Below are 26,568 nucleotides of genomic sequence, written 5' to 3'. Positions count from 1 at the left end.
ATAAACCTCTTTCAGTGGTACATCTAAATTATCAGGATTGCCCCACCTGAAGGAACCAATTAATTAATCATGAGGGGCAGCTGAAGATCAATCCCCAAATACAAGATAATGTGCTACATCATATGCCCTCCTATAGATGAAGTAGTCAGACTAAACCTGGTCGGCCAAAAAAAAATAGAAACATCTGAGTGTTAGTCAACCACAAAATACGGACAAACATGAGGCCCTGGCATAAGTTAAAACTCTGAAGCCCAATAATGAGGCCCTGAGTAGCAAAATCATGAAAACAACTCAAGAGCAGCAGTCATGACATGCTGCAGCAAACTGAAGCCAAACGATCAGACATAGGCCACATGCCTGGGCTATCTTTAGCTCGGAGGCCAGAGGCCTAGCTTCAGTTGCTGAAACAAAATGTCAACACCTCAGGCCCAAGTCCCAGTTTCAACATAAAGGCATGCAGCTAGTATCAGCCTGAAGGTATAGCACATGTAGACCACATTTACACAGTGAACTTACCTGTGCTGTCCCCTCACCATCCTATAGCTTCACCCCTTCCTACCACGTCATTAATTTCACCTCCAGATTAGACAGGGGAAGCTGTTAATGCTCACCATGGAGGGAAGCAGGGTCACAACCAGGCATGAAGCATTACTGCACATTGAACACAGGCTGGTTGATAGCTGAGGAACCTTTGCCCAGATAGTTTTCTGCTTCTGACTTGACAGAGGGAAGGAAAGGCCGAGAACCTCCCAACCCCACCTGAGTCTGTGCACTGATACAGCGTTGTCTGTCCCGGAGCACTTCACAGGGGGGAAGGGAAGGTCATGACCCCCTTATCCCACCTGACTCCTTAGGGTACCGTCACACATTGAAATTTCCATCGCTACGACGTTACGATTCGTGACGTTCTAGCGATATCGTTACGATATCGCTGTGTCTGACACGCTACTGCGATCAGACACCCTGATGAGAATCGTACGTCGTAGCAGATCGTTTGGAACTTTCTTTCGTCGCTTGATCACCCGCTGACATCGCTGGATCGTTGTGTGTGACAGCGATCCAGCGATGTCTTCGCTTGTAACCAGGGTAAACATCGGGTAACTAAGCGCAGGGCCGCGCTTAGTAACCCGATGTTTACCCTGGTTACAAGCGTAAACGTAAAAAAACAAACCGTACATACTCACCCGTCGGTGTCCTTCAGGTCCCTTGCCGTCTGCTTCCTGCTCTGAGTGCCGGCCGGAAAGTGAGAGCAGAGCGCAGCGGTGCTGCGATCTGCTCTCACTGTACGGCTGCACTCAGAGCAGGAAGCAGACGGCAAGGGACCTGAAGGACACCGACGGGTGAGTATGTACTGTTTGTTTTTTACGTTTACGCTGGTAACCAGGGTAAACATCGGGTTACTAAGCGCGGCCCTGCGCTTAGTTACCCGATGTTTACCCTGGTTACCCGGGGACTTCGGCATCACTCCAGCGCCGTGATTGCAACGTGTGACCGCAGTCTACGACGCTGGAGCGATGATTATACGACGCTGCGACGTCACGAATCGTGCCGTCGCAGCGATGAAAATTTCAATGTGTGACGGTACCCTTACAATGAAATTCCACAGGATAAGTCATCATCACACAAGATCAACTCTCAAGGGACTTTCCCCTATAAAAATAGGAAAGATACTGGAGGGTGAAGGTGGGAGGGACATTTTAACCTATCTGGAGAATCTCTGGTCTTGATCTGGAGCCTCCTTTCTTCTTACGATTGCCGTTCTCCTTCCCTGCTTCGCATGGAGGACACGCCCCACGTCATCCACAGTGTCCCTTTCTCGCTTCTGCGCAGTCGCACTCCTCTCTGCCCTGCTGAGGGCAGAGCAAAGTACGGTAGTGCGCATGCATCGACTTTACTTCTGGGTCATAAGCACTGTTTGGACTTTCCCATTACAGTAATTTTCTCTGTCCTCGGCAGGGCAGAAAAGTGCACCTGCACAGGGGCATTAAGGGGACACTCTGTGGATGATCTAAAAGGCGTGACCAACATGAAGCAGGGCGGCGATCATAGGAAGAAAGGCGGTGCCAGATCAAGACCAGACACACCCATGGGACCATACCGCGCCACCAGTAAGTATAATGAAAGTTTTTTGGGGGATCTGCAGAATGAATTGGGAACTTTTCCACAGCATTCTAGTTAGCTTTAAGAGGTCATAATGGTGGCGGCCGTACTTTATATGGGGAAAACCTGGTGGCAGGTTCTCTTTAATTACTGTCCTTCTTTTGTTTTGCTAACTAGATTTCTTGAAGCATTTATAAAAGATCTTGTGGGTGGACCACCCGGCATCCATGTGCCCACTGTGGAATATTACAAATCTTCATTTCTTACAGTGCTGAACTTTGGATAAAAAAAAGAGAGAGAGCTGGTCACAGATGTTAAAATAGGGATTTCTTAAACAAGTGGGATTAGAGGATTCAGATTTCTCCCCTTATTTGCAGATAAGACGTTCTATTCAGTCTTCACCCAGGCCTTTCGTTTTGGGGAAACATATCCTTTCATGGATTATTTTTTGTCAAGTAAAATCTGTAAAGGCAGAATTAGTTCCCTATAAATAATAATCGACTTTCAGAAGAGCATACCTAAGTTCTGGGAATAAGATCTTGGATTTATCTTACACAATGGGAAATATTTGTAAATTCTGCTAATGTTCATCTCTACGTCACATGAGAGAATGTTCCAATTTATGGTTATTTACAGGCTGCACCGTCCCCGGCTTTTATGCAGAAGATCGGATATATTAAATATTATAAATGTCTCAGGTGTAACTCAGAGGCGGCCGATCTATCTCATATGTACCGGGACTGAAGGAATAAGGGAATTTTGGGAACCACTTATCACATTTGTTGCCGAGAGGCTGAATATTGTTTAGTCATTTCATTTTTTTTTATAGGAGTCAAGATGGGTTGTCCTACTAAGGATCTAATTACTTCATGGTTATTATCTGCAAGGAGAATTATTTTTAAGGACCGGATAACGTCTAACAATATATTTTTCTAAAAACAGGTTAGGCCACGCTACACGTCCCAATGAAGTAATTAGTGGGATAAGTAGAAGCAAAGAGTTTTGAAAATATGGGCAAGAATTATTCATACTGTCGGCACATTCTACGTACGCTGTCATTTGGCCTTGCACAGTCTAGAGATCTGGGAAACAAAAGGTCAGCATCTTCTAATTCTAGAGGGTAGAATAGATCTTCTGGGCTGTAAGCTCTGGCCAGAACAGGTCTCCTCTCACGCCAACAGAAAGACTTAAAATGCCTAAACTACCGTATATACTTGTGTATAAGCCGAGATTTTCAGCAAAATTTTTTGTGCTGAAAAGGCCCCCCCTCGGCTTATACACGAGTCAATTGTCCAGAACACTGGTGTGGGAGGGGTTGAGCGGCGTTGCAGCGGCAGGAGCCGGCGGCTGTGGCACAGTGACAGCTGCAGCTGCCGGCTAACAGAAGACATCATACTCACCTCCGCCGCTGCATCTCCGTCCCTGCATCTCTGTTGTCACGGCGCCGGCGGCTCTCCTCTCCTGTGCGGAGCGGTCACGTGGGACCGCTCATTAAGGTAATGAATACGGACGCGTCTCCTCTCCCATAGGCGTGGAACACATATTTATTACCTTAATGAGCTGTACCACGTGACCACTGAGCAGAGGAGAGGAGAGCCGCCGGCGCCGTGACCACGGAGATGCAGGGACGGAGATGCAGGTGCGAGAGTATGACTGGGAGGGCAATGTGAGCCATGCATACAACCAGGGGAAGGGGGGAGCCGAGCCATGTGGGACCGGGGGAGCTGAGCAATGCAGACCAGGGGAGCTGAGCAATGCGGGAGCTGAGCAATGCGGGACCAGGGGAGCTGAGAAATGAAGAATCGGGGGAGCTGAGCAATGCAGAATCGGCGGAGCTGAGTGATGCGGAACCGGGGGAGCTGAGCAGTGCAGAACCGGGGGAGCTGAGCAATGCGGGACCGGGGGAGCTGAGAAATGCAATGCAGGATCGGGGGAGCTGAGAAATGCAGGACGGGGGGAGCCATGAATACAACAGGGGGAGCTACACATACCAGGATAGGACAGGGGGAGCCACACATACCAGGACAGGATGGGGGTAGCCACATACCAGGACAGGACAGGGGGAGCCATGCATAGCAGGACAGGACAGTGGGAGCCACATACCAGGAAAGGGGGAACCACACATAGCAAGACAGGAGAGGGGGAGCCAAATACCAAGACAGGATAGGGGGAGTCACACATAGCAGGACAGGGATGAGGGGGACAATGCATACCGGCTTATACTCGAGTCAATAAGCTTACCCAGTTTTCCGTGGCAAAAGTAGGTGTCTCGGTTTATACTCGGGTCGGCTAATACTCGAGTATATATGGTAATCAGGACAGTTTTCGTTTAGCAGAATGGTGACTGCTTAGGCATCTTTCAAACTTCCGTTTTTTGCCATCAGTCACAATCCGTCGTTTTTAGAAAAAAACGGATCCAGCAAATGTTTCTGCTGGATCCATTTTTTTCTCATAGGCTTGTAATAGCGACGGATTGTGACGGATGGCCTTCCGCTTCGTCCGTCGTGCGCTGGATCCATCGTAAAATCGCTGTCCATTGGGCGGAGACAACACACAGAGGAACTTTTTTTGTACGTCGAAAAGTCAGACAGCGACGGTTCCTGCAGCGTCTGTCGTTGGCTATAATGGAAGCCTATGGGCGCAGGATCCGTTGCTGTCTGTCAAAAGACGGAATCTGAGCATGCGCGGAAGAATTTCCAGTCAGGGAAATTCTCTCTCGCGCTCTCTCTCTTTACTATTGATGCTGCCTATGCAGAATCAATAGTAAAAAGATATAATGTTAAAAATAATAAAAGAATAAAAAATTGTGATATTCTCACCTTCCGGCGGCCCCCGCAGCCTTCCCGCTCCTTGTGATGCTCCCGGCAATGACCTGTGATGATGTAGCGGTCTTGCGTGATGCTACGTCATCTGGGGTCATTTCGCAAGGCATCACTGGGAACGGGAGCTGCTGGGAGCATCACGAGGAGCGAGAAGGCAGCGGGGCCGCCGGAAGGTGAGAATATAAAAAGTAATAAAAAATCGTGATATTCTCACCTTCTGGCGGCCCCCGCAGCCTTCCCGCTCCTCGCGATGCTCCCGTTCCCAGTGATGCCTTGCGAAATGACCCCAGATGACGTAGCATCACGCGAGACCGCTACGTCATCACAGGTCATTGTCTCGCAAGGCATCACTGGGAACAGGAGCTGCCGGGAGCATCGCGAGGATCAGGAAAGGCTGCGGGGGCCGCGGGAAGGCTTCAGGGACAGCCGGAAGGCGAGTATTCCATTGAATTCAATGGGCTGTGTTGTGTATGTGTTTTCACAGCGAAAACGCATACACAACACAACATGTGCACATAGCCTTAAATTCTCCATGCCTCCATGGATCCGTCAAAAAACGGATCCAGTGCATAAGTTTTTTACAATCTGCACATGATCCGTCTTTTCAACATTTTGATGGATTGTGACTGATTGTAAAAAACGGAAGTATGAAAGAGGCCTTACTTGTTATAAGGCCGGATTACACCACATGTAAAGCAGCCACAGCCAGTGACTGAGAAGAATCTCTGAGTTCTCGGCATTTAGTGGATACTACTCACCTGGGCGGTTATCTATAAAAATCTCTTCTTTACATCGATCATCACTCCTCACATATGTCTCTGCAGTACTAATATGGGCCACATCTTCATCCTGAAACAAATATTGTAAAAGTCACAGACAGGTGGAGAAGTTTCATCCAAGATCAGCTCTAATCCTGCCACCTCCACCGCTCACATTACACAAGTATAAGGCCGGCGTCACACTCGGCGTAAGACAATACGGTCCGTATTTTACGGCCGTAATACGGAGACATGTTCCCAAAATAGTGATCCGTAGGCAGGGTGTGTCAGCGTATTTTGCGCATGGCATCCTCCGTATGTAATCCGTATGGCATCCGTACTGCGATATTTTCTCGCAGGCTTGCAAAACCGACATCTAATGGATTTATGTGCTCAAATGTTATTTAAAACATATATACAGTATATATATATATGTCATTGAGACACATATATATATATATATATATATATATATAGTCTGTATTTATATTTACTACAGCGCGATATCTGTGAAAAGCCGGTAATTCAATTGCCGGCTTTTCATTTCTCCTTCCCAAACCCGACAGGATATGAGACATGGTTTACATACAGTAAACCATCTCATATCCCCATTTTTTTGCATATTCCACACTACTAATGTTAGTAGTGTGTGTATGCAAAATTTGGGCGCTGTAGCTGCTAAAATAAAGGGTTAAATGGCGGAAAAAATTGGCGTGGGCTCCCGCGCAATTTTCTCCGCCAGAGTGGTAAAGCCAGTGACTGACTGCAGATATTAATAGCCAGGAGAGGGTCCATGGTTATTGGCCCCCCCGTGGCTAAAAACATCTGCCCCCAGCCACCCCAGAAAAGGCACATCTGGAAGATGCGCCTGTTCTGGCACTTGGCCACTCTCTTCCCATTCCCGTGTAGCGGTGGGATATGGGGTAATGAAGGGTTAATACCACCTTGCTATTGTAAGGTGACATTAAGCCAGATTAATAATGGAGAGGCGTCAATTATGACACCTATCCATTATTAATCCAATTGTTTGAAAGGGTTAAAAAACACACACACACACGATTTAAAAGTATTTTAATGAAATAAACACAGCGGTTGTTTTAATATTTTATTGCTCTCTCAATCCATTTGCAGACCCTCGCTTGGCAAAACAATAAACCCACAATATACATACCTTCTGCTAACCCGTCACGTCCCACGAGGTAATCCATCTGAAGGGGTTAAAATAATTTACAAGCAGGAGCCCTGCAAATGCAGCTGTGCTCGTAATTCCCCGGCGAATGAAGGAAATGTAGGTCATTGACCTACATTTCCTTAAGTCGCGGTGATGCGCCCCTGCTGGATGTTCTCATGAACTGCAGCCTGGGAACTTTTTCCCACGCTCCAGGTCATATGAGGACACCCACCAGGGGGCGCATCACCGCGACTGAAGGAAATGTAGGTCAATGACCTACATTTCCTTCATTCACCGGGGAATTACAAGCACGAGCACAGCTGCATTTGGGTCTGCAAATGGATTGAGAGAGCAATAAAATATTAAAACAACCGCTGTGTTTATTTCATTAAAATACTTTTAAATCATGTGTGTGTGTGTTTTTTAACCCTTTCAAACAATTGGATTAATAATATTCCCAGATGTGCCTTTTCTGGGGTGGCTGGGGGCAGATGTTTTTAGCCACGGGGGGGCCAATAACCATGGACCCTCTCCTGGCTATTAATATCTGCCCTCAGTCACTGGCTTTACCACTCTGGCGGAGAAAATTGCGCGGGAGCCCACGCCAATTTTTTCCGCCATTTAACCCTTTATTTTAGCAGCTACAGCGCTGAAATTTTGCACATACACACTACTAACATTAGTAGTGTGGAATATGCAAAAAAAAAGGGGATATGAGATGGTTTACTGTATGTAAACCATGTCTCATATCCTGTCGGGTTTAGGCAGGAGAAATGAAAAGCCGGCAATTGAATTACCGACTTTTCACTAACACCGCTGCGTATTTCTCGCAAGTCACACTGCTGGTCCGTATGGAATCCGTATTTTTCTCGCCCCCATAGACTTTCATTGGCGATTTTTTTGCGCAATACGCTGACAAACGCAGCATGCTGCGATTTTGTACGGCCGTAGAAAGCCGTATAATACTGAACCGTAATATACGGCTGATAGGAGCAGCCCCATTGAGAATAATTGTGCCGTTTATTTTGCGAGTTTTACGGACGTATTTTCTGCGCTCTTACGTCCGTAAAACTCGCCAGTGTGACGCCGGCCTAAAACATATAAAACAAGACCGAACACAAGAACTTCACAGCTGTCTACACATCCGAGGTGAGATCTCGTGACACCATTACCCAATCTACCTGATGATCCTGAGTAACATTGGGATATTCTTCTGTACAGTCCTGTGAAAGAAGAGGATGGGGACATCTCTCTGGTTTTGTCTTCTTATTGGATAGAACTGGAGGAAACACATAAAGGTACTAAATTCATTCTTTACATGCAGATAATTATAGGCCGCGTGTATTTAGTTCTGTCTATTACCTGGTGATGTGAGGGGCTGGGGAACCTCCATCATGACGTCCTTGTACAGATCTTTGTGTCCTTCTAAATACTCCCACTCCTTTATGGATAAATATACAGTGACATCCTGACACCTTATAGGAACCTGAAACTTACAATGATACCATCATCCCCCTGATCCCTTCATAGCGTCACTGTATAATGTCCCAGCATTCCCAGCAGTGTCACCTCTCCAGTCAGCAGCTCAATCATCTTGTAGGTGATTTCTAGGATCTTCTGGTCATTGATGTCCTCATGTATCAGTGGGTGGGGTTGAGGTCCCGTCATTGGGCTAAGGGGTCTTCCCCATCCCTCAGACACAGGGTCCTGACAGCGCTCACTAGAAGTCTTCTTCATTACTGTGTAATCCTGGTTATTGAGAGACACATTAATAAATCTCACTACAGACATTTCCAGAGTCCTCACCTCTCCAGTTCTATCCATCTGTTATTTCCATAGATAAGAATGATGTAATGTGACGTTATCAGAATCTCTCACCTCTCCAGTAAGTCGGAAGAGGATCTCTAGGGTGAGGTGTAATATCCTCTCCACCATCTTGTTCCTCTCCCTATTCATCCTTTACGGGAAATCTGGAAAATTCTTTGATATGGAAGGTCTCAACTCAGAGGATCCAATATTGTACAGATCTGAATGGGAACAACATAAGCCGATGTAACATCATAAAGCATCCCGTGTAATAATACAATTAGTAGAGATAATAAGGGAAAACAAATAGACAGAACGTGTAGATGTTGTTGTGCTAGTTAGTATAAACTGAAACATTGGTTGGATTGGTGACATTCACTGGCTATTTTTGTCACAGCTTTAGCCTCTCATTGGCTGTAGAGATCATATGTGACCAGGAAATACAGAGACCCTTGCAATGGTGGCACATAAATTGTGGTGGATCATTAATGTATTAATATTTGTACTATTTTCCAGTATTAGAGTATTGTTTCTCTATATCTACTGTAACAGGGTCAATGGCGCTGTATGTGAGGGAAGATATGGGTCACGAAGATTGCTTTCTCCCATGATGTGAAACCCATACTTTTCTCTCCAGCATGCTATGTGTTGAAGTGATTAACTAGCCAATACAAGGGTTTGGGTTTTTGGTGAGTAGTTGAGAGATGGGTGGGATGCCTTCTCATCATATCTCCACCTCAAGGGTGCTGCTGTGGAAGTTAAATGTGCAGCCACTGCTTTTTTTTCTGTGTTGTGTGTTTGGAGAGGAATGTCTCCAGAAGGTAGCTCACGGTGGAGTTGAAGACTTGTGGTGTTCCCTGCAGGCGAATCCCGCAAACATAAGGACTTTGTTATACTTTTACCTTTTGTTTTGCCGTTATTCCAGAAAGGACATGTTTATTTCGTTAAACCCTGCCATGGTTTATGGTGTCCAGCAGATGATTTATCTAAGAAGCCTGTGTCTACCTCTGAAAGCAGCGGAGTGAATCGACCCCTCACACTACTAATAAATTATATATACTTTAGGCCATACACAACAAGCATTTTTTTCCTCAGAGACTGCGTTTCTCATAGACTTATCTTCTATAACGCTAATTGTCATCTCATATACTGGCATTAGCAATACTGCAGAAGATATTCATTACACGTGACATGAGAACAATTTTTGTAAAGAACATGCAAGAAGTGTAAGACACATGCTCCTTTTTCTCAAATTTTAAACTTTAGTTGTAAAAAAAAATTTGAGGCCCCATAACATTCATGTAGTCACATGGATGGTATAGGCATCACTGCAATGATAATCCCGGCTGTTTAATTATTTGCCTCTGCCAGCAGAAACCATAGCATTTAAGAAGATTGTGAGAGTTACGAGGCTTCCTTGTTCTGCCCTATGTTCCATTCTCAGAACTTGATCATGGAGTGCTGGGCTGCTAGGGTAACTGGATTCTTAAAAATAGCAGCAACACATGAAAGTCTATTAGGCCCTGGCAGAGTGTTACTGTATGTAATGAGATATTTCTTAGCATAGTTCACAACCATCCCGAGTTCAGCAGAACTGTCCTGATTTGAGGCTTTGTCCCGATCTCCACTCAACTCACTCTCTCTGCGATGTTTTCTCTAAGGCTAAGTTCACACTTGCGTTTGGCTGTGGGTGCGTCCGCATGCGGCGTTTTGACATGCCCGCCAACCGCATGGGAACACAACACGTCAAAACGCCGCATGCGGACACATCCGCAGATAGGTATGCATGATCACAACGCAGGACGCATGCAGAATTAGGCGGGGCTTAAGGGAGGAAGTATGCAGCCATGCGCAGACCAGCCAAACGCAAGTGTGAACCTGGCCTTAGCTCATCGTTCTTCTTCCTTGGACGGCAGGTCTGGCATCTCTACTCTGCATACACCAACATTAATTAAATAAACAATTCTCTTCTTTTCTTTTTATCTGGTCTCCCCAGGAATGAAACCGGCAACCTGTATCATTGCAGGCCATAGCTAAACCTATGAGCCACAGCGTGCACCGACATGTGCTGGAGAGTTTTGTATACATGAAGCTGGATGGCAGGTTCTGAATGCCCAAACAGATTTTACTGGTACATAGAGATACATCTGTACATAGCAGTGCATTTCTATGTACCTCTATTCTAGAGGAAAAATAAAAGTCAGTTTTTTCTTCTTCCTATAAAACTACTAAAAAATAATGAAGAACAAATGCAAGAATGCCATGATTTATGCACTTTAAAAAAAGAAAAGATATTAAACATCACAAATCACATTTGTACAATACAGCAATCAAATTAGTTATGGTGGCATAAAAAATGGCATGACTTGATTTTTTTTTTCTACTTTTTTTTACTCAAAAATTTAATGCTGAGGCAGTATTCACACGAGTTTTTTTTTGCATTGCTTAATTTCTGCACGTGTCCGGCTCTCACGACACAATAATCTCTTAATATTGTGCATTTACTTCGTATTATGCATTTCCCCCCTTATTTTCCCCCGTTTTTGGTCAAGATTTGAAGCAACATTTTTAATGCTTCTTTAATAGTACAGAAAAGCTTTGATTCTACACTTAAAAATGAAATGGCGTTTTTATTTTTACATTTGATTTTTTTTTCAGGCTCCACATAGAGAAAAAATGCATTAATACGGCACAGTACAGCAACGTCTTTAGATGTACCGTGAGTGGAGTTTTCATGAAATCACATCCACTTTTCTTGGACATTTAGGCTGTGTACACAAGTAGCATACATGTTTTTTCTGTTGCTTTTTTGCATATAAATTCTGCTTTAACTGTACAAGAAAAGTGGATGTGATTTCATGAAAACTTTGTCCTCTGTCATGTAGGACACATGTAGTGACAGCTCCTACAAGATCCTTGTTAAAATCTTGTTTGGGAAGTGAAGGCTCTTTGGAAAGCTGGAAGAGACTGCGGTGGAATAACTTCCAGCTACAGACAGATACATCTCCTAGAAACACAGAAAACATAAAAGGCTTCTAAGAAAGTGGATCATCATCATAACAACACAATAAATGTTGAAGCCCAAATAATAGGATGTGCAGGACACACGGATTAAACTAGAAAACCACAGAAAAAAAGCAGTGTACTAGTCCGAAATAATAGAAAATATAAATTTTATTAGTGATATAAATACAACAGGTCATAAGCAACAGCAAAGGCTAAAATTGGCAGACACCTGCAAGCTGCATAGTAGGGGAAAAGAGCGGCACAAACACCCAATCAATCATAGTCAAACATAATAAAATGCCTAGTCTAAACTGCCAGGCATCAGATGCAGAAAGGTAGTATCAAATATCTGAATGACATCCCACCAATGTGGACAGATTAGTATCAACAAGGCATTCATAGTATATCCAGAAACATACCTAGTAGCAATGAGCGATGTGCCACGCCGTCCCCCACCCTCCCGACACGCGTTTCGGATCAACCTTCCTCAAGGGGGGCGACATGTTGTACATGCATTTCTCCTTGAAACCCTCCGAAATATATGGGTCGTTTGAGACATTGTTCAGAAGAACAATGATTAAAAAGTTGACTAGAGAGGGTAAAACTTATAGATAAGTTGTCATGAACTTAATAGGAACTTGCAGCTCTCTGGCGCACCTTTACCCTGCTGATCAATAAGGGTATTGACAGAGGATAAGAAAAGGGGCGCCACTGCTCTAATTTATGTTGAATATTTCGGGACATGATGTGACGGGATGTATATATACCACCGGTTCCTGGTAGGAACATATATATACCTCGGTCCAGTCACCATCAAGTCCCCAACACCACATAAATATGAAAAGTATGCTGCCACCCCAACCTCTTATAGGTGGATCAGACACCCGTTTGGTAGAGGGAATTTGCACAGAGTACGTGGTGGATCGCTCATAGAACAAGAAGAATGAACTATCAAATTTATAATTTTACTCCATAATAATCAGCAGTGTTTACAAAAGATACAAACGATATTACAAAAAGAGACAAAATACAAATATGCATAAACAGTTATGAACTAAAAATGGAAAAAAATATGAAAACTTACTAAATCTCAGTCACAGGTATGACGTGTCAATAAAGGGTAGGAGAGAGATCACAAAGAAATGATCCAGTACCACAGCATGGTGTTCAGCTCTCTCCTGGCTCTGACGGCATGCCAAAGATGGGTGTTCCTGTACTCCCACTTTGCTGACCTCACATATAGGCTGCTATCTGGGAGGTACACATATCTTTGAAAGTTATCGATAACTCCTTTTCTTCCTGTCTTTGGCCTGGAAGCTCACAGGCCAAGGATATTGGCATTATTTTTCCCTTGCGATTTTACAGTTTTTAGAGTCCACACATGGTATGTCTGTGAGTTGATGGTGGGCAGAAATGTATTTCCCTGGTTTCTGAGGAAGAGAGAAATAGGGGCTGTATGTGGGATTTGGTCCTACAGAAACCAATGGTGGGAGGAGTAGTAGGCCAGCTCTGGTTGTGTCCCCAGAACAATGGAAAATAATTCATATTTTCCTGACAGAAGTGCAGACAATGATAGCCAGATTAGCTAAAATGATCTCCAATGCTTTACAATGGAAAGCCAAACCAGAGATACGTGGAAGAAAACGGAAGACTACCATTCGAATGGATGGAAAAATAGCCAGAATTCAAGTGGATGGAAGAATAGCCAGAATGGCAAAGGCTCAGCCAATGTTCAACTCCAGGATGATCAAAGACAGTCTCAAGTTACCTGTGAGTACTGTGACAGTTAGAAGATGCATGGGTGAAGCTAATCTCTTAGCAAGGAGTCCCCACAAAGTCCCACTGTTAAAAAAAATACATGTACTGAAGAGGATAGAATTTGCCAAAGAACACATCAAGTAGACTAAAGAGAAATGGAGAAACATTTTGTGGACTGATAAAAGTAAAATTATTCTTTTTGGTACAAAGGTCCACAGATAGCTTAGACAACCCCCAAACTCTGCATTCAAACCACAATACTATCTGAAGGCAGTGAAGCATGGTGGTGCAAGCATCATGATATGGGCATGTTTCTCTTACTATGGTGCCAGACCTATTTACCGCATACCAGGAATGATGGACCAGTTTGCATATATTAAAATGTCCAGAAATGCCAGGAATATGTCATCCATGTACCGATGGTATGCACGGAGATATTTCAGGTATGCTTTTTTGGAGATATAAATATACTCATTTTTGAAGTCTGCTAAGAACAAATTGGCTAATGTACCAGCTGTTGCCAAAGGAGAAAGCATTATGTGATAATACAAAGTTCAGACTTTCCAGAATAAATTCAATATAATCATCTGTTTCAGAAGTTTTTTTTTCCAATAGATTTTTTATAGCTTCTAATCCTGCAAATTGTGGAATTCGGATGTATAAGCTTTCAATGTCAATCGCTGATAATTTGAAATCCTCTTGCCAATCAATTTCTAACATAATACTCAGAAAATCTCCAGTGTCTTTAAAATATAATGGTACTATTTTTAATAGGGGTTTCAGGCGCCAATCTACAAATTTTGATAAAAATTCAGTTCCTGACCCGATACTATTAGGTGACCCGGAGGTGACTTTACATTTTTGGGCACTTTAGATATATAGTGCCAATGAGTGGGAATTCAGGAAAGAGTTTTTCAGATAATTTGTTCAAAATGCACCTTTTTTCAATTTGAATTCTTAAAAAAGATCTCAATTGTTCTTAAAATTTATTTGTTGGATCAGAACCTAATTTTCTGTAAGTATTGCTTTCTAAAAACTGCCTCTCTGATTCCTTTATGTATTGTTCTATTGGAATTAGGACTACAGGTCCTTCTCAAAAAATTAGCATATAGTGTTAAATTTCATTATTTACCATAATGTAATGATTACAATTAAACTTTCATATATTATAGATTCATTATCCACCAACTGAAATTTGTCAGGTCTTTTATTGTTTTAATACTGATGATTTTGGCATACAACTCCTGATAACCCAAAAAACCTGTCTCAATAAATTAGCATATTTCACCCGACCAATCAAATAAAAGTGTTTTTTAATACCAAACAAAAAAACCATCAAATAATAATGTTCAGTTATGCACTCAATACTTGGTCGGGAATCCTTTGGCAGAAATGACTGCTTCAATGCGGCGTGGCATGGAGGCAATCAGCCTGTGACACTGCTGAGATGTTATGGAGGCCCAGGATGCTTCAATAGCGGCCTTAAGCTCATCCAGAGTGTTGGGTCTTGCGTCTCTCAACTTTCTCTTCACAATATCCCACAGATTCTCTATGGGGTTCAGGTCAGGAGAGTTGGCAGGCCAATTGAGCACAGTAATACCATGGTCAGTAAACCATTTACCAGTGGTTTTGGCACTGTGAGCAGGTGCCAGGTCGTGCTGAAAAATGAAATCTTCATCTCCATAAAGCATTTCAGCCGATGGAAGCATGAAGTGCTCCAAAATCTCCTGATAGCTAGCTGCATTGACCCTGCCCTTGATGAAACACAGTGGACCAACACCAGCAGCTGACATGGCACCCCACACCATCACTGACTGTGGGTACTTGACACTGGACTTCAGGCATTTTGGCATTTCCTTCTCCCCAGTCTTCCTCCAGACTCTGGCACCTTGATTTCCGAATGACATGCAAAATTTGCTTTCATCAGAAAAAAGTACTTGGGACCACTTAGCAACAGTCCAGTGCTGCTTCTCTGTAGCCCAGGTCAGGCGATTCTGACCATTTCCTGCACACGCCTGTGCACGGTGGCTCTGGATGTTTCCACACCAGACTCAGTCCACTGCTTCCTCAGGTTCCCCAAGGTCTGGAATCGGTCCTTCTCCACAATCTTCCTCAGGGTCCGGTCACCTCTTCTCGTTGTACAGCGTTTTCTGCCACATTGTTTCCTTCCAACAGACTTACCATTGAGGTGCCTTGATACAGCACTCTGGGAACAGCCTATTTGTTGAGAAATTTCTTTCTGGGTCTTACCCTCTTGCTTGAGGGTGTCAATGATGGCCTTCTTGACATCTGTCAGGTCGCTAGTCTTACCCATGATGGGGGTTTTGAGTAATGAACCAGGCAGGGAGTTTTTAAAAGCCTCAGGTATCTTTTGCATGTGTTTAGAGTTAATTAGTTGATTCAGAAGATTAGGGTAATAGGTCATTTAGAGAACCTTTTCTTGATATGCTAATTTATTGAGACAGGTTTTTTGGGTTATCAGGAGTTGTATGCCAAAATCATCAGTATTAAAACAATAAAAGACCTGACAAATTTCAGTTGGTGGATAATGAATCTATAATATATGAAAGTTTAATTGTAATCATTACATTATGGTAAATAATGAAATTTAACACTATATGCTAATTTTTTGAGAAGGACCTGTATATTGTTGCCTTTATCAGCTTTTCTAATGATGGTATCTTTCCAATTTTTTATTTCTACTAGTGCCTGATGTTCTTTGGTTGTTAAATTATCTGTTGTTTTTTTTATATAATACCGCCTGCATATCAGTCCCCACTCTGTCAAAAAAAAGATCTACCACATTTCTTGGGCTGACAGGAGGTGTGAACGTTGACTTAATTCCTCCCATGAAAGGAGTTGAAGGGTTAATGTTAATTGTGCTATCAATCATAAATGACTCAGAATTTAAGCTTAACAATAAATTGATGTCTGAGATTGACACTTTATCTTCTGACGGAGAAACAAAAAATACTAATTGATGTATTTTTCTGTCTTTATCTGTCTTTGCTGTCTCCTTTGGTTCATTTTTGTTAGCAAATGATTTATAAAGATGGATCTTTTGTGTTGCTTTGTATAGATCTATTTTGAACTCCGAAAGATTGAATGATTCAAGGAGACAGAAATTCAAACCTGTACTCGGTAAACTTAGGGTATATGTCCACGTTCAGGATTGCATCAGGATTTGGTCAGGATTTTTCATCAGTATTTGTAAGCCAAAACCAGGAGTGGAACAAATAGAGGAAAAGTATAAAAGAAACATATGCTCCACTTCTGCATTTATCACCCACTCCTGGTTTTGGCTTACAAATACTGATGAAAAATCCTGACCAAATCCTGATGCAATCCTGAACATGGACACATACCCTTAGGGTATGGCTCCACGGTCCGGAGGGGCGGCGGTATCGCCGCAGCGGCGAAGCCGCTCGGCGCTAAGCCCCGCCCCCTTCCTGGGACGCGATCATGCCGGATGTGTTAACTCTTCACATCCGGGATGATCGCTCTCTCCCATAGCGCCCTGTGATATGCCTTGCGGGGACGCTGCGTCCCCGCAAGGTGTACGGGCATGCTGCGATCTGAAAAGACGCGCAGCATGTCCGTAGTCGCAGGGCCGCCGCGTGCGGGTTTCCACGCATAGTGGAGACAGGATTTCATAAAATCCCCTCCACTATGCAGGAACATCTGGACGCTGCTTGTTTGACGCTGCAGCGCTGCGCAGCGTCAAACAAGCAGCGTTTCCTGAACGTGGAAACATACCCTTAGATGGTTTTGATTCAAATGGTGATGGGTCAAATTAATCATTTCTTTCTTGGCTTCATCGATATTTATTTCTTCCAAGTTACATTCTTCCTTTTTATACCCCCAGTACAGCTGCCATCTATCTTGTCTGCTTTCTAAAGAGAATTTTTCTGCTCCGTTTTATTTCCACTTGTGGATTGATATTTAGCCTCATAGCCGCTAGATTCAGAGTCAGTAGTCCACCCATCCTGGTCTGTGCATTTCTTTTTTCCCATGTTGTTATTCAACCTTTTCTTTTTTAAATATGGATTTTTTTCTGAATTTATTTGACTGTTCTCTATGCCAATTAAAAACACTGTTCATTTCAAAATCTTATTTTATCCCTGAGGAATTTATCTTTATTTGCTTAATCTCCTCTTGCAATGTACTAATTTCTTATCCAATTTGTTCAGGAAAACTTTATTTTGATTGTTAGTCCTTCTCCCAGTTCAGATTTAGCTTTATCAAGATCTTGATTGACTATGCAGTTATTTGAAGTAACTTTTGCGAGTACTCCAGGTACACTTTTTCTCATTCCATATGAAATGTCAAATCGTCTTTAAATTTGGAGATCTCTTTATAGACTCTCAAAACAAGGTACGAAACCACATAGGATTTTAGCTAAATGGATTTTGGATACGGACTAGTGATGAGGGAGTGTACTCGTTGCTTGGGTTTTCCTGAGCACGCTCGGGTGATCTCCGAGTATTTATAACTGCTCGGAGATTTAGTTTTCATCCCGGCAGCTAAATGATGTACAGCTACTAGCCAGGCTGAGTACATGTGGGGGTTGAATAGTTGCTAGGGAATCCCCACATGTAATCAAGCAGGCTACTAGCTGTAAATCATTCAGCTGGCGAGATGAAAACTAAATCTCTGAGCAGTCATAAATACTCGGAGGTCACCCGAGTGTGATCGGGAAAACCCGAGCAACGAGTACACTCGCTCATCACTAATACGGATGCTCAAGGTCCCCTTGGTATAAATGATAAATTAGACATGTCTGTATGGTTATGATCTTTGTTTTACCCTTGCACTTTTTATAGTGTTTTGGAACAAAGCACTATACTGTTATTCCATCGTGGTAAACTTCTTCTTATTATTATTATTCAGTCCGCACGTAATGCGGCCCGAACCGCTTCACTCACAGACTCCAGTGACGTGTCATTTCGAAGCCAGCGTCCCCAAGAGGTGTGCTAAGTATTTTTCGTGTCGATCGGATATGTAGTTTTGGCGCAATTTGCGTTTGAACATTTTTATTCCCCTCATTGTAATGCATTTCAATAGGGACATTTTCCCATAGGTTATAATGGCCGGGTTTCTGAGGCAATTTGAAATGTACCTGCCACCTGGCTGATTAGCTCATTGATATGCGCAGTCAGGCCCAGTTACTATGCCAACGCCTGCGAACTGTACATGACCACACCAGCACAGTTTTGCCAGATAATATCAGCTCTTAAAGTGATAGCACAGCACAATTCCTAAGCACTATCTGTAGTCTTATTATAATTATTGCCCCGCTCACCAAATCGGACCCAGCCCACCAAATCAGACCCAGAGTGGTGCCGCCCGCCAAATCGGACCCAGAGTGGCGCCGCCCGCCAAATCGGACCCAGAGTGGCGCCGCCCGCCAAATCGGACCCCGAGTGCCCCCCCGCCAAATCGGACCCTGAGTGCCCCCCCCCCCGCCAAATCGGACCCCGAGTGCCCCCCCCCGCCAAATCGGACCCCGAGTGACCCCGTCCACCAAATCGGACCCCGAGTGACCCCGTCCACCAAATCGGACCCCGAGTGACCCCGTCCACCAAATCGGACCCCGAGTGACCCCGTCCACCAAATCGGACCCCGAGTGACCCCGTCCACCAAATCGGACCCCGAGTGACCCCGTCCACCAAATCGGACCCCGAGTGACCCCGTCCACCAAATCGGACCCCGAGTGACCCCGTCCACCAAATCGGACCCTGAGTGACCCCGCCCACCAAATCGGTCTCTGAGGTGCCCCGCCCACCAAATCGGACCCAGAGTGCCCCCGCCCACCAAATCGGACCCTGAGTGACCCCATCCACCAAATCGGACCCTGAGTGACCCCGCCCACCAAATCGGTCCCTGAGGTGCCCTGCCCACCAAATCGGACCCAGAGTGGCTCCGCCCACCAAATTGGTCCCAGAGAGACCCCGCCCACCAAATCGGACCCTGAGTGACCCCGCCCACCAAATCGGTCCCAGAGTGACCCCGCCCACCAAATCGGACCCAGAGTGGCTCCGCCCACCAAATCGGTCCCAGAGTGACCCCGCCCACCAAATCGGACCCAGAGTGGCTCCGCCCACCAAATCGGTCCCAGAGTGACCCCGCCCACCAAATTGGACCCAGAGTGACCCCGCCCACCAAATCGGACCCAGAGTGGCCTCAACCCTGAGGGGCTACAACTACCAAACCAGCGCCTGAGGGGCACCCAAGTGTGAAAGTCTTGCAGGGGCAGCCCGGGCACCATTCCAAAGCACTATCTGTAGTTCCTTCAGGAAATACCCATCTAGTTATTGTATGTTATTTCACTGCTAAAGTATAAAAGAAAAGTGTTGTAACACCCCTGACCAGCATGGACCCGTAGAAGAACAAAGAAAACGAGAAACGGCCATAGTCAGTCAGGCTTTTTTCACCTGTTAAACTCCCCTGCCACCTGCACTTTATGATATTATCCTAAATATGAAAAAAAAAACCACATCAGCAAGGATCACGTGAGTGCTGGAATTCTTTACATTTCTTGTGATTTATTCATATATCCTATGTGGATGCACTACCCAGAAGAGATCTATAAAGAAGGTTTAAGATTAGTGATGAGCGAATATACTTGTTTCTCGAGATTTCCCGAGCACGCTCGGGTGAACTCCGAGTATTTTTTATTGCTCGGAGATTTAGTTTTTATTGCCGCAGCTGAATGATTTACATCTGTTAGCTAGCATAAGTACATGTGGGGTTTGCCTGGTTGCTAGGGAATCCCCACATGTACTGGCTATCAGATGTAAATCATTCAGCTGCGGCAAGAAAAACTAACTCTCCGAGCACTAAAAAATACTCGGAGGACCCCCGAGCGTGCTCGAGAAATCTCGAGTAACGAGTATATTCGCTCATCACTATTTAAGATGCGTCGGTCTCAAGAGACACTGCATAGCTTTAATAATTGGTGCCTGGATCTTGTTCGTTCATAAGTCTACATTACTGCAGGTAGATGAATTATCTCAAAACTCTAAAGTACGCCAAATATGCTAAATAGTGGGATGGGAATTTAAATATTTGGGAATCCATACATATGTATAGCACTCCTAAATTTCTCCCTAAAATAGGAGCGAGAGCAGATGATGTATGCCCAACATGTGGGATGGGTCCCGCTGATATTTTACACGTTCTGAGTGTTAAGTTCTTGAAAATGTTTGGAAACGTACTGCTGGTTACTTCAATGGTATCTTTGGTGTAAATGTCCCAATGCAACCTGTAGTTTGTGTGCTGGGGTATGTAGATGCAGTGGTTGAAGAAGAAAATGAAAGATTGGCTATTAAAGGGCAGTTTACCAAATAAGAAAATAATATAGCAGCACACTACTTAAGTAATTTTCCTTTAAAATTTAGCGAGAAGATGCATAAATAAAAATAAATAAATAATTTATGAATTCAGTTACAGGAAGGGGTATAGAAAAAAAGGAAAGCTTTGCACAAGTACTATAAGATATGGGAAGGAAGAAAAGCCTATCATGGTGTGTCAATTTTGTCATTACTAGGTTCTATATCTGGGTAAATTTCTCACTTTTAAATAGGGCATACATTGGCATATTACATTAAATACATAACAACCTTAGTTACACAGGAGTAATATGCGCCTATGGGAAATAGATGTGAGCCACATCACGAAATGATAGAGTACAACAATTTGCTCCCACGTTTCTATGTACATGTTCACTGTCTTTGTATTGATAATGTGATAACTAATATACCATATATAGAAGAATATACCCGTAGAAGCGCTCCTTGTAGCGCAAAACGGCCGTTGTCTCATCCTGCGCACTCCTTGTTCATTTCACTCCCCCGAGCCGTGAAGATGTTTTCCCGTGTGTTTCAATAAAGGACACTTGAACTGCAGGATTGGTGAGTGCTGCTGCATTTGTTCTATTATGTTCGTAATATACCATATATACTCGAGTATAAGCCGAGATTTTCAGCCCATTTTCTGGCGCTGAAAGTCCCCCTCTCGGCTTATACGCGAGTCATACCCTGGGGTCGGTAGGGGAGGGGGAGCGGGGGCTGTCTAATTATACTCACCTGCTCCTGGCGCGGTCCCTGTATGTCTTTTCCCCAGCGCCGGCAGATTCTTCCTGTACTGAGCGGTCACATGGTACCGCTCATTACAGTAATGAATATGCGGCTCCACCTCCCATAAGGGTGGAGCCGCATATTCATTACTGTAATGAGGGGTAACGGTGACCGCTCAGTAGAGGAAGAAGCAGCAGCGCCGGGGAACCAGGGACTGCACTGCGCCAGGAGCAGGTGAGTATAACGGGGAGGGGAGCGCTGCGCGATATTCACCTGCTCCTCGTTCCGGCGCCACTCCGTCTTCAGCGTCTTCTGCAGTGACGCTCAGGTCAGAGGGCGCGATGACGTGGTTAGTGCGCGCCCTCTGCCTGAACATCAGTGCAGAAGACGCTGAAGATGGAGTGGCACCGGAACAAAGTCAGGTGAATATTGAAAGTGACAAATGGGGCAAGTGTCTGTATGGAGCATCTTATGGGGCCATAACGTTTGTGCAGCACTATATGGAGCAAGTGTCTGTATAGGGCATCTTATGGGGCCATAACGTTTGTGCAGCACCATAATGGGGCAAGTGTCTGTATAGAGCATCTTATGGGGCCATAACGTTTGTGAAGCACTATAATGTGGCAAGTGTCTGTATAGAGCATCTTATGAGGCCAAAACGTTTGTGCAGCACTATATGGGGCGTCTTTATAGGGCCATAATCAACGTTTGTGCAGCAATATATGGGGCAAGTGTCTGTATGGGGCCATAATCAAGGTTTGTGCAGCATTACATGGGGCAAATATCTTTATGGAGCATCTTATGGGGCCATGATCAACATTTGTGCAGCATTATATTGGGCAAATGTGTCTATGGAGCATCTTATGGGGCTATTATTAACCTTTATGCAGGATTATATGGGGCATATTTTAACCCCTTCCCGACCCATGACGCCTATGCGGCGTCATGGAATGATCGCATCCCTGCAGATCGGGTGAAAGGGTTAATTCCTATTTTACCCGATCTGCAGGGAGAGGGGGAGTTGTACTTCAGCCTAGGGGGGGTGGCTTTGCCCCCACGTGGCTACGATCGCTCTGATTGGCTGTTGAAAGTGCAACAGCCAATCAGAGCAATTTGCAATATTTCACCTATGAAAATGGTGAAATATTGCAATCCAGTCATGGCCGATGCTGCAATAGCATCTGCCATGGCTGGAAATCATGTACTGGCCCCCCCCACCGCCCCCGATCTCCTCCCCAGTCCTCCGTTCTGTCAGGTACCCCCCTCCGTCCCCCTGTTCGCTCCCCCGTGCTCCTGTCCGCTCCCCCGTGCTCCTGTCCGCTCCCCCCGTCCTCAGATCCCCCCCCCTGTGCTCCGATCCTACCCCCCCACCACCCCCTCATACTTACCGATCCTCCCGAAGTCGGTCCGTCTTCTCCCTGGGCGCCGCCATCTTCCAAGATGGCGGGCGCATGCTCAGTGCGCCCAAAGAATCTGCCGGCTGGCAGATTCGTTACAGGTACATTTTGATCGCTGTGGTAGGTTCTACCACAGCGATCAAAATAAAAAAATAATAAATAAACCCCCCCCTTTATCACCCCCATAGGTAGGGACAATAATAAAATAAAGAAAATATTTTTTTTTCTTTTTCCACTAGGGTTAGGGTTAGAACTAGGGGTAGGGTTAGGGTTACGGGTAGGGTTAGGGTTAGGGGTAGGGTTATGGCATGTGCACACAGAGCGGATCGGCCGCGGATCCGCAGCGGATCCGCAGCGGATCGGCAGCGGATCGGCCGCGGATCCGCAGCGGATCGGCCGCGGATCCGCAGCGGATCGGCCGCGGATCGGCCGCGGATCCGCAGCGGATCCGCAGCGGATCGGCCGCGGATCCGCAGCGGATCCGCAGCGGATTGGCCGCGGATCCGCAGCGGATCGGCAGCGGATTGGCCGCGGATCCGCAGCGGATCCGCAGCGGATTGGCAGCGGATCGGCCGCGGATCCGCAGTGGATCGGCAGCGGATCCGCAGCGGATCGGCCGCGGATCTGCAGCGGATTGGCAGCGGATTGGCCGCGGATCTGCAGCGGATTGGCAGCGGATTGGCCGCGGATCCGCAGCGGATTGGCCGCTGCGAATTCGAAGCAGTTTTCCATCAGGTTTACAGTACCATGTACACCTAAGGAAAACCAAATCTGCTGTGCCCATGGTGCGGAAAATTCCGTGCAGAAACGCTGCATTGTATTTTCCGCAGCATGTCAATTCTTTGTGCGGATTCCGCAGCGTTTTACACCTGTTCCTCAATAGGAATCCGCAGGTGAAATCCGCACAAAAAAACACTGGAAATCTGCTGTAAATCCGCAGGCAAAACGCAGTGCCTTTTACCTGCAGATTTTTCAAAAATCGTGCGGAAAAATCTCACACGAATCCGCAACGTGGGCACATACCCTTAGGGTTAGGGTTGGAATTAGGGCTAGGGTTGGAAATAGGGTTAAGAATAGGCTTGTGGTTAGGGTTACGGATAGGGTTAGGGGTGTGTTGGGGTTACAGTTGTGGTTAGGGTTGGGATTAGGGTTACGGTTGGGATTAGGGTTAGGATTAGGTTTGGAATTAGGGTTACGGTTGTGTTGCGGTTAGGGTTGTGGTTAGGGGTGTGTTGGGGTTAGGGTTGTGATTAGGGTTATGGCTACAGTTGGGATTAGGATTAGGGGTGTGTTGGGGTTAGTGTTGAAGTTAGAATTGAGGGGTTTCCACTGTTTAGGCACATCATGGGTCTCCAAACGCAACATGGCGCCACCATTGATTCCAGCCAATCTTGTGTTCAAAAAGTCAAATGGTGCTCCCGCCCTTCCAAGCCCCGACGTGCGCCCAAACAGTGGTTTACCCCCACATTTGGGGTACCAGCGTACTCAGGACAAACTGGGCAACAACTGTTGGGGTCCAATTTCTCTTGTTACCCTTGCAAAAATAAAAAATTACTTGCTAAAACATAATTTTTGAGGAAATAACAATTATTTTTTATTTTCACGGCTCTGCGTTATAAACTTCTGTGAAGCACTTGGGGGTTGAAAGTGCTCACCACACATCTAGATAAGTTCCTTCGGGGGTCTAGTTTCCAAAATGGGGTCACTTGTGGGGTGTTTCTACTGTTTAGGCACATCAGGGGCTCTGCAAATGCAATGTGACGCCCGCAGACCATTCCATCAAAGTCTGCATTTCAAATGTCACTACTTCCCTTCCGAGCCCTGACGTGTGCCCAAACAGTGGTTTATCCCCACATATGGGGTATCAGCGTACTCACAACAAACTGGGCAACAACTATTGGGGTCCAAATTCTCCTGTTACCCTTGTGAAAATAAAAAATTGCTTGCTAAAACATCTTTTTTGAGGAAAGAAAAATGATTTTTTATTTTCACGGCTCTGTGTTGTAAACTTCTGTGAAGCACTTGGGGGTTGAACGTGCTCACCACACATCTAGATAAGTTCCTTGGGGGGTCTAGTTTCCAAAATGGGGTCACTTGTGGGGGGTTTCTACTGTTTAGGCATATCAGGGGCTCTGCAAACGTAACATGATGCCCGCAGACCATTCCATCAAAGTCTGCATTCCAAAACGTCACTACTTCCCTTCCGAGCCCCGGCATGTACCCAAACAGTGGTTTACCCCACATATGGGGTATCAGCGTACTCAGGAGAAACTGGACAACAACTTTTGGGGTCCAATTTCTCCTGTTACTCTTGCAAAAATAAAAAATTCTGGGCTAAAAAAATATTTTTGAGGAAAGGAAACACATTTATTATTTTCACGGCTCTGCGTTATAAACTTCTGTGAAGCACTTGGGGGTTCAAAGTGCTCACCACACATCTAGATAAGTTCCCTTGGGGGTCTAGTTTCCAAAATGGAGTCACTTGTGGGGAGTTCCTACTGTTTAGGCACATCAGGGGCTCTGCAAACGCAACCTGATGCCCGCAGAGCATTCCATCAAAGTCTGCATTTCAAAACGTCACTACTTCCCTTCCGAACCCCGACGTGTGCCAAAACAGTGGTTTACCCCCACATATGGGGTATCAGCGTACTCAGGAGAAACTGGACAACAACTTTTGGGGTCCAATTTCTCCTGTTACTCTTGCAAAAATAAAAAAATTCTGGGCTAAAAAAATATTTTTGAGGAAAGGAAACACATTTTTTATTTTCACGGCTCTGCGTTATAAACTTTTGTGAAGCACTTGGGGGTTCAAAGTGCTCACCACACATCTAGATAAGTTCCTTCGGGGGTCTAGTTTCCAAAATGGAGTCAATTGTGGGGAGTTCCTACTGTTTAGGCACATCAGGGGCTCTGCAAACGCAACCTGACGCCCGCAGAGCATTCCATCAAAGTCTGCATTTCAAAACGTCACTACTTCCCTTCCGAACCCCGACGTGTGCCAAAACAGTGGTTTACCCCCACATATGGGGTATCATCGTACTCAGGAGAAACTGGAAAACAACTTTTGGGGTCCAATTTCTCCTATTACCCTTGGGAAAATAAAAAATTGTGGGCTAAAAAATCATTTTTGAGAAAAGAAAAATTATTTTTTATTTTCATGGCTCTGCGTTATAAACTTCTGTGAAGCACTTGGGGGTTCAAAGTGCTCACCACACATCTAGATTAGTTCCTTGGGAGGTCTAGTTTCCAAAATGGGGTCACTTGTGCGGGAGCTCCAATGTTTAGGCACACAGGGGCTCTCCAAACGCGACATGGTGTCCGCTAATGATTGGAGCTAATTTTCCATTCAAAAAGCCAAATGGCGTGCCTTCCCTTCCGAGCCCTGCCGTGCGCCCAAACAGTGGTTTACCCCCACATATGGGGTATCATCGTACTCAGGACAAACTGGACAACAACATTTGGTGTCCAATTTCTCCTATTACCCTTGGGAAAATAAAAAATTCTGGGCTAAAAATCATTTTTGAGGAAAGAAAAATTATTTTTTTATTTTCACGGCTCTGCGTTATAAACTTCTGTGAAGCACCTGGGGGTTATAAGTGCTCACTATGCATCTAGATAAGTTCCTTGGGGGGTCTAGTTTCCAAAATGGGGTCACTTGTAGGGGAGCTCCAA

The 26,568-nt window shown here is 45.1% G+C and overlaps 2 protein-coding genes across 3 annotated transcripts in view; both read right to left on the bottom strand.

Moving 5' to 3' along the window:
* Window positions 1–26,568, bottom strand: part of LOC143768177 (uncharacterized) — a 381,688-nt gene that overhangs the window by 246,550 nt on the left and 108,570 nt on the right. The gene's annotated exons all lie outside the window — the stretch shown is intronic.
* The window catches only part of LOC143767500 (gastrula zinc finger protein XlCGF66.1-like), a 39,115-nt gene that overhangs the window by 10,124 nt on the left and 2,423 nt on the right, over window positions 1–26,568 (bottom strand). The window contains exons 2-6 of one of the 2 annotated variants that reach the window (XM_077255893.1): window positions 8,730–8,878; window positions 8,421–8,600; window positions 8,214–8,337; window positions 8,033–8,130; window positions 5,681–5,771 (exon numbers count right to left, since the gene is read on the bottom strand). In XM_077255893.1, the coding sequence (XP_077112008.1) occupies window positions 5,681–5,771; window positions 8,033–8,130; window positions 8,214–8,337; window positions 8,421–8,600; window positions 8,730–8,807 (571 nt within the window). In that variant the 5' untranslated portion in view covers window positions 8,808–8,878. Of the gene's footprint in view, window positions 1–5,680; window positions 5,772–8,032; window positions 8,131–8,213; window positions 8,338–8,420; window positions 8,601–8,729; window positions 9,211–26,568 lie in introns of those variants that run through there. The other variant, XM_077255892.1, reaches the window with a different exon arrangement.

This window comes from Ranitomeya variabilis, chromosome 4 (assembly GCF_051348905.1).
Source record: "Ranitomeya variabilis isolate aRanVar5 chromosome 4, aRanVar5.hap1, whole genome shotgun sequence".
In the NCBI taxonomy this organism is placed as follows: Eukaryota; Metazoa; Chordata; class Amphibia; order Anura; family Dendrobatidae; genus Ranitomeya; species Ranitomeya variabilis.
This window is presented reverse-complemented; position numbering and strand designations above follow the sequence as displayed.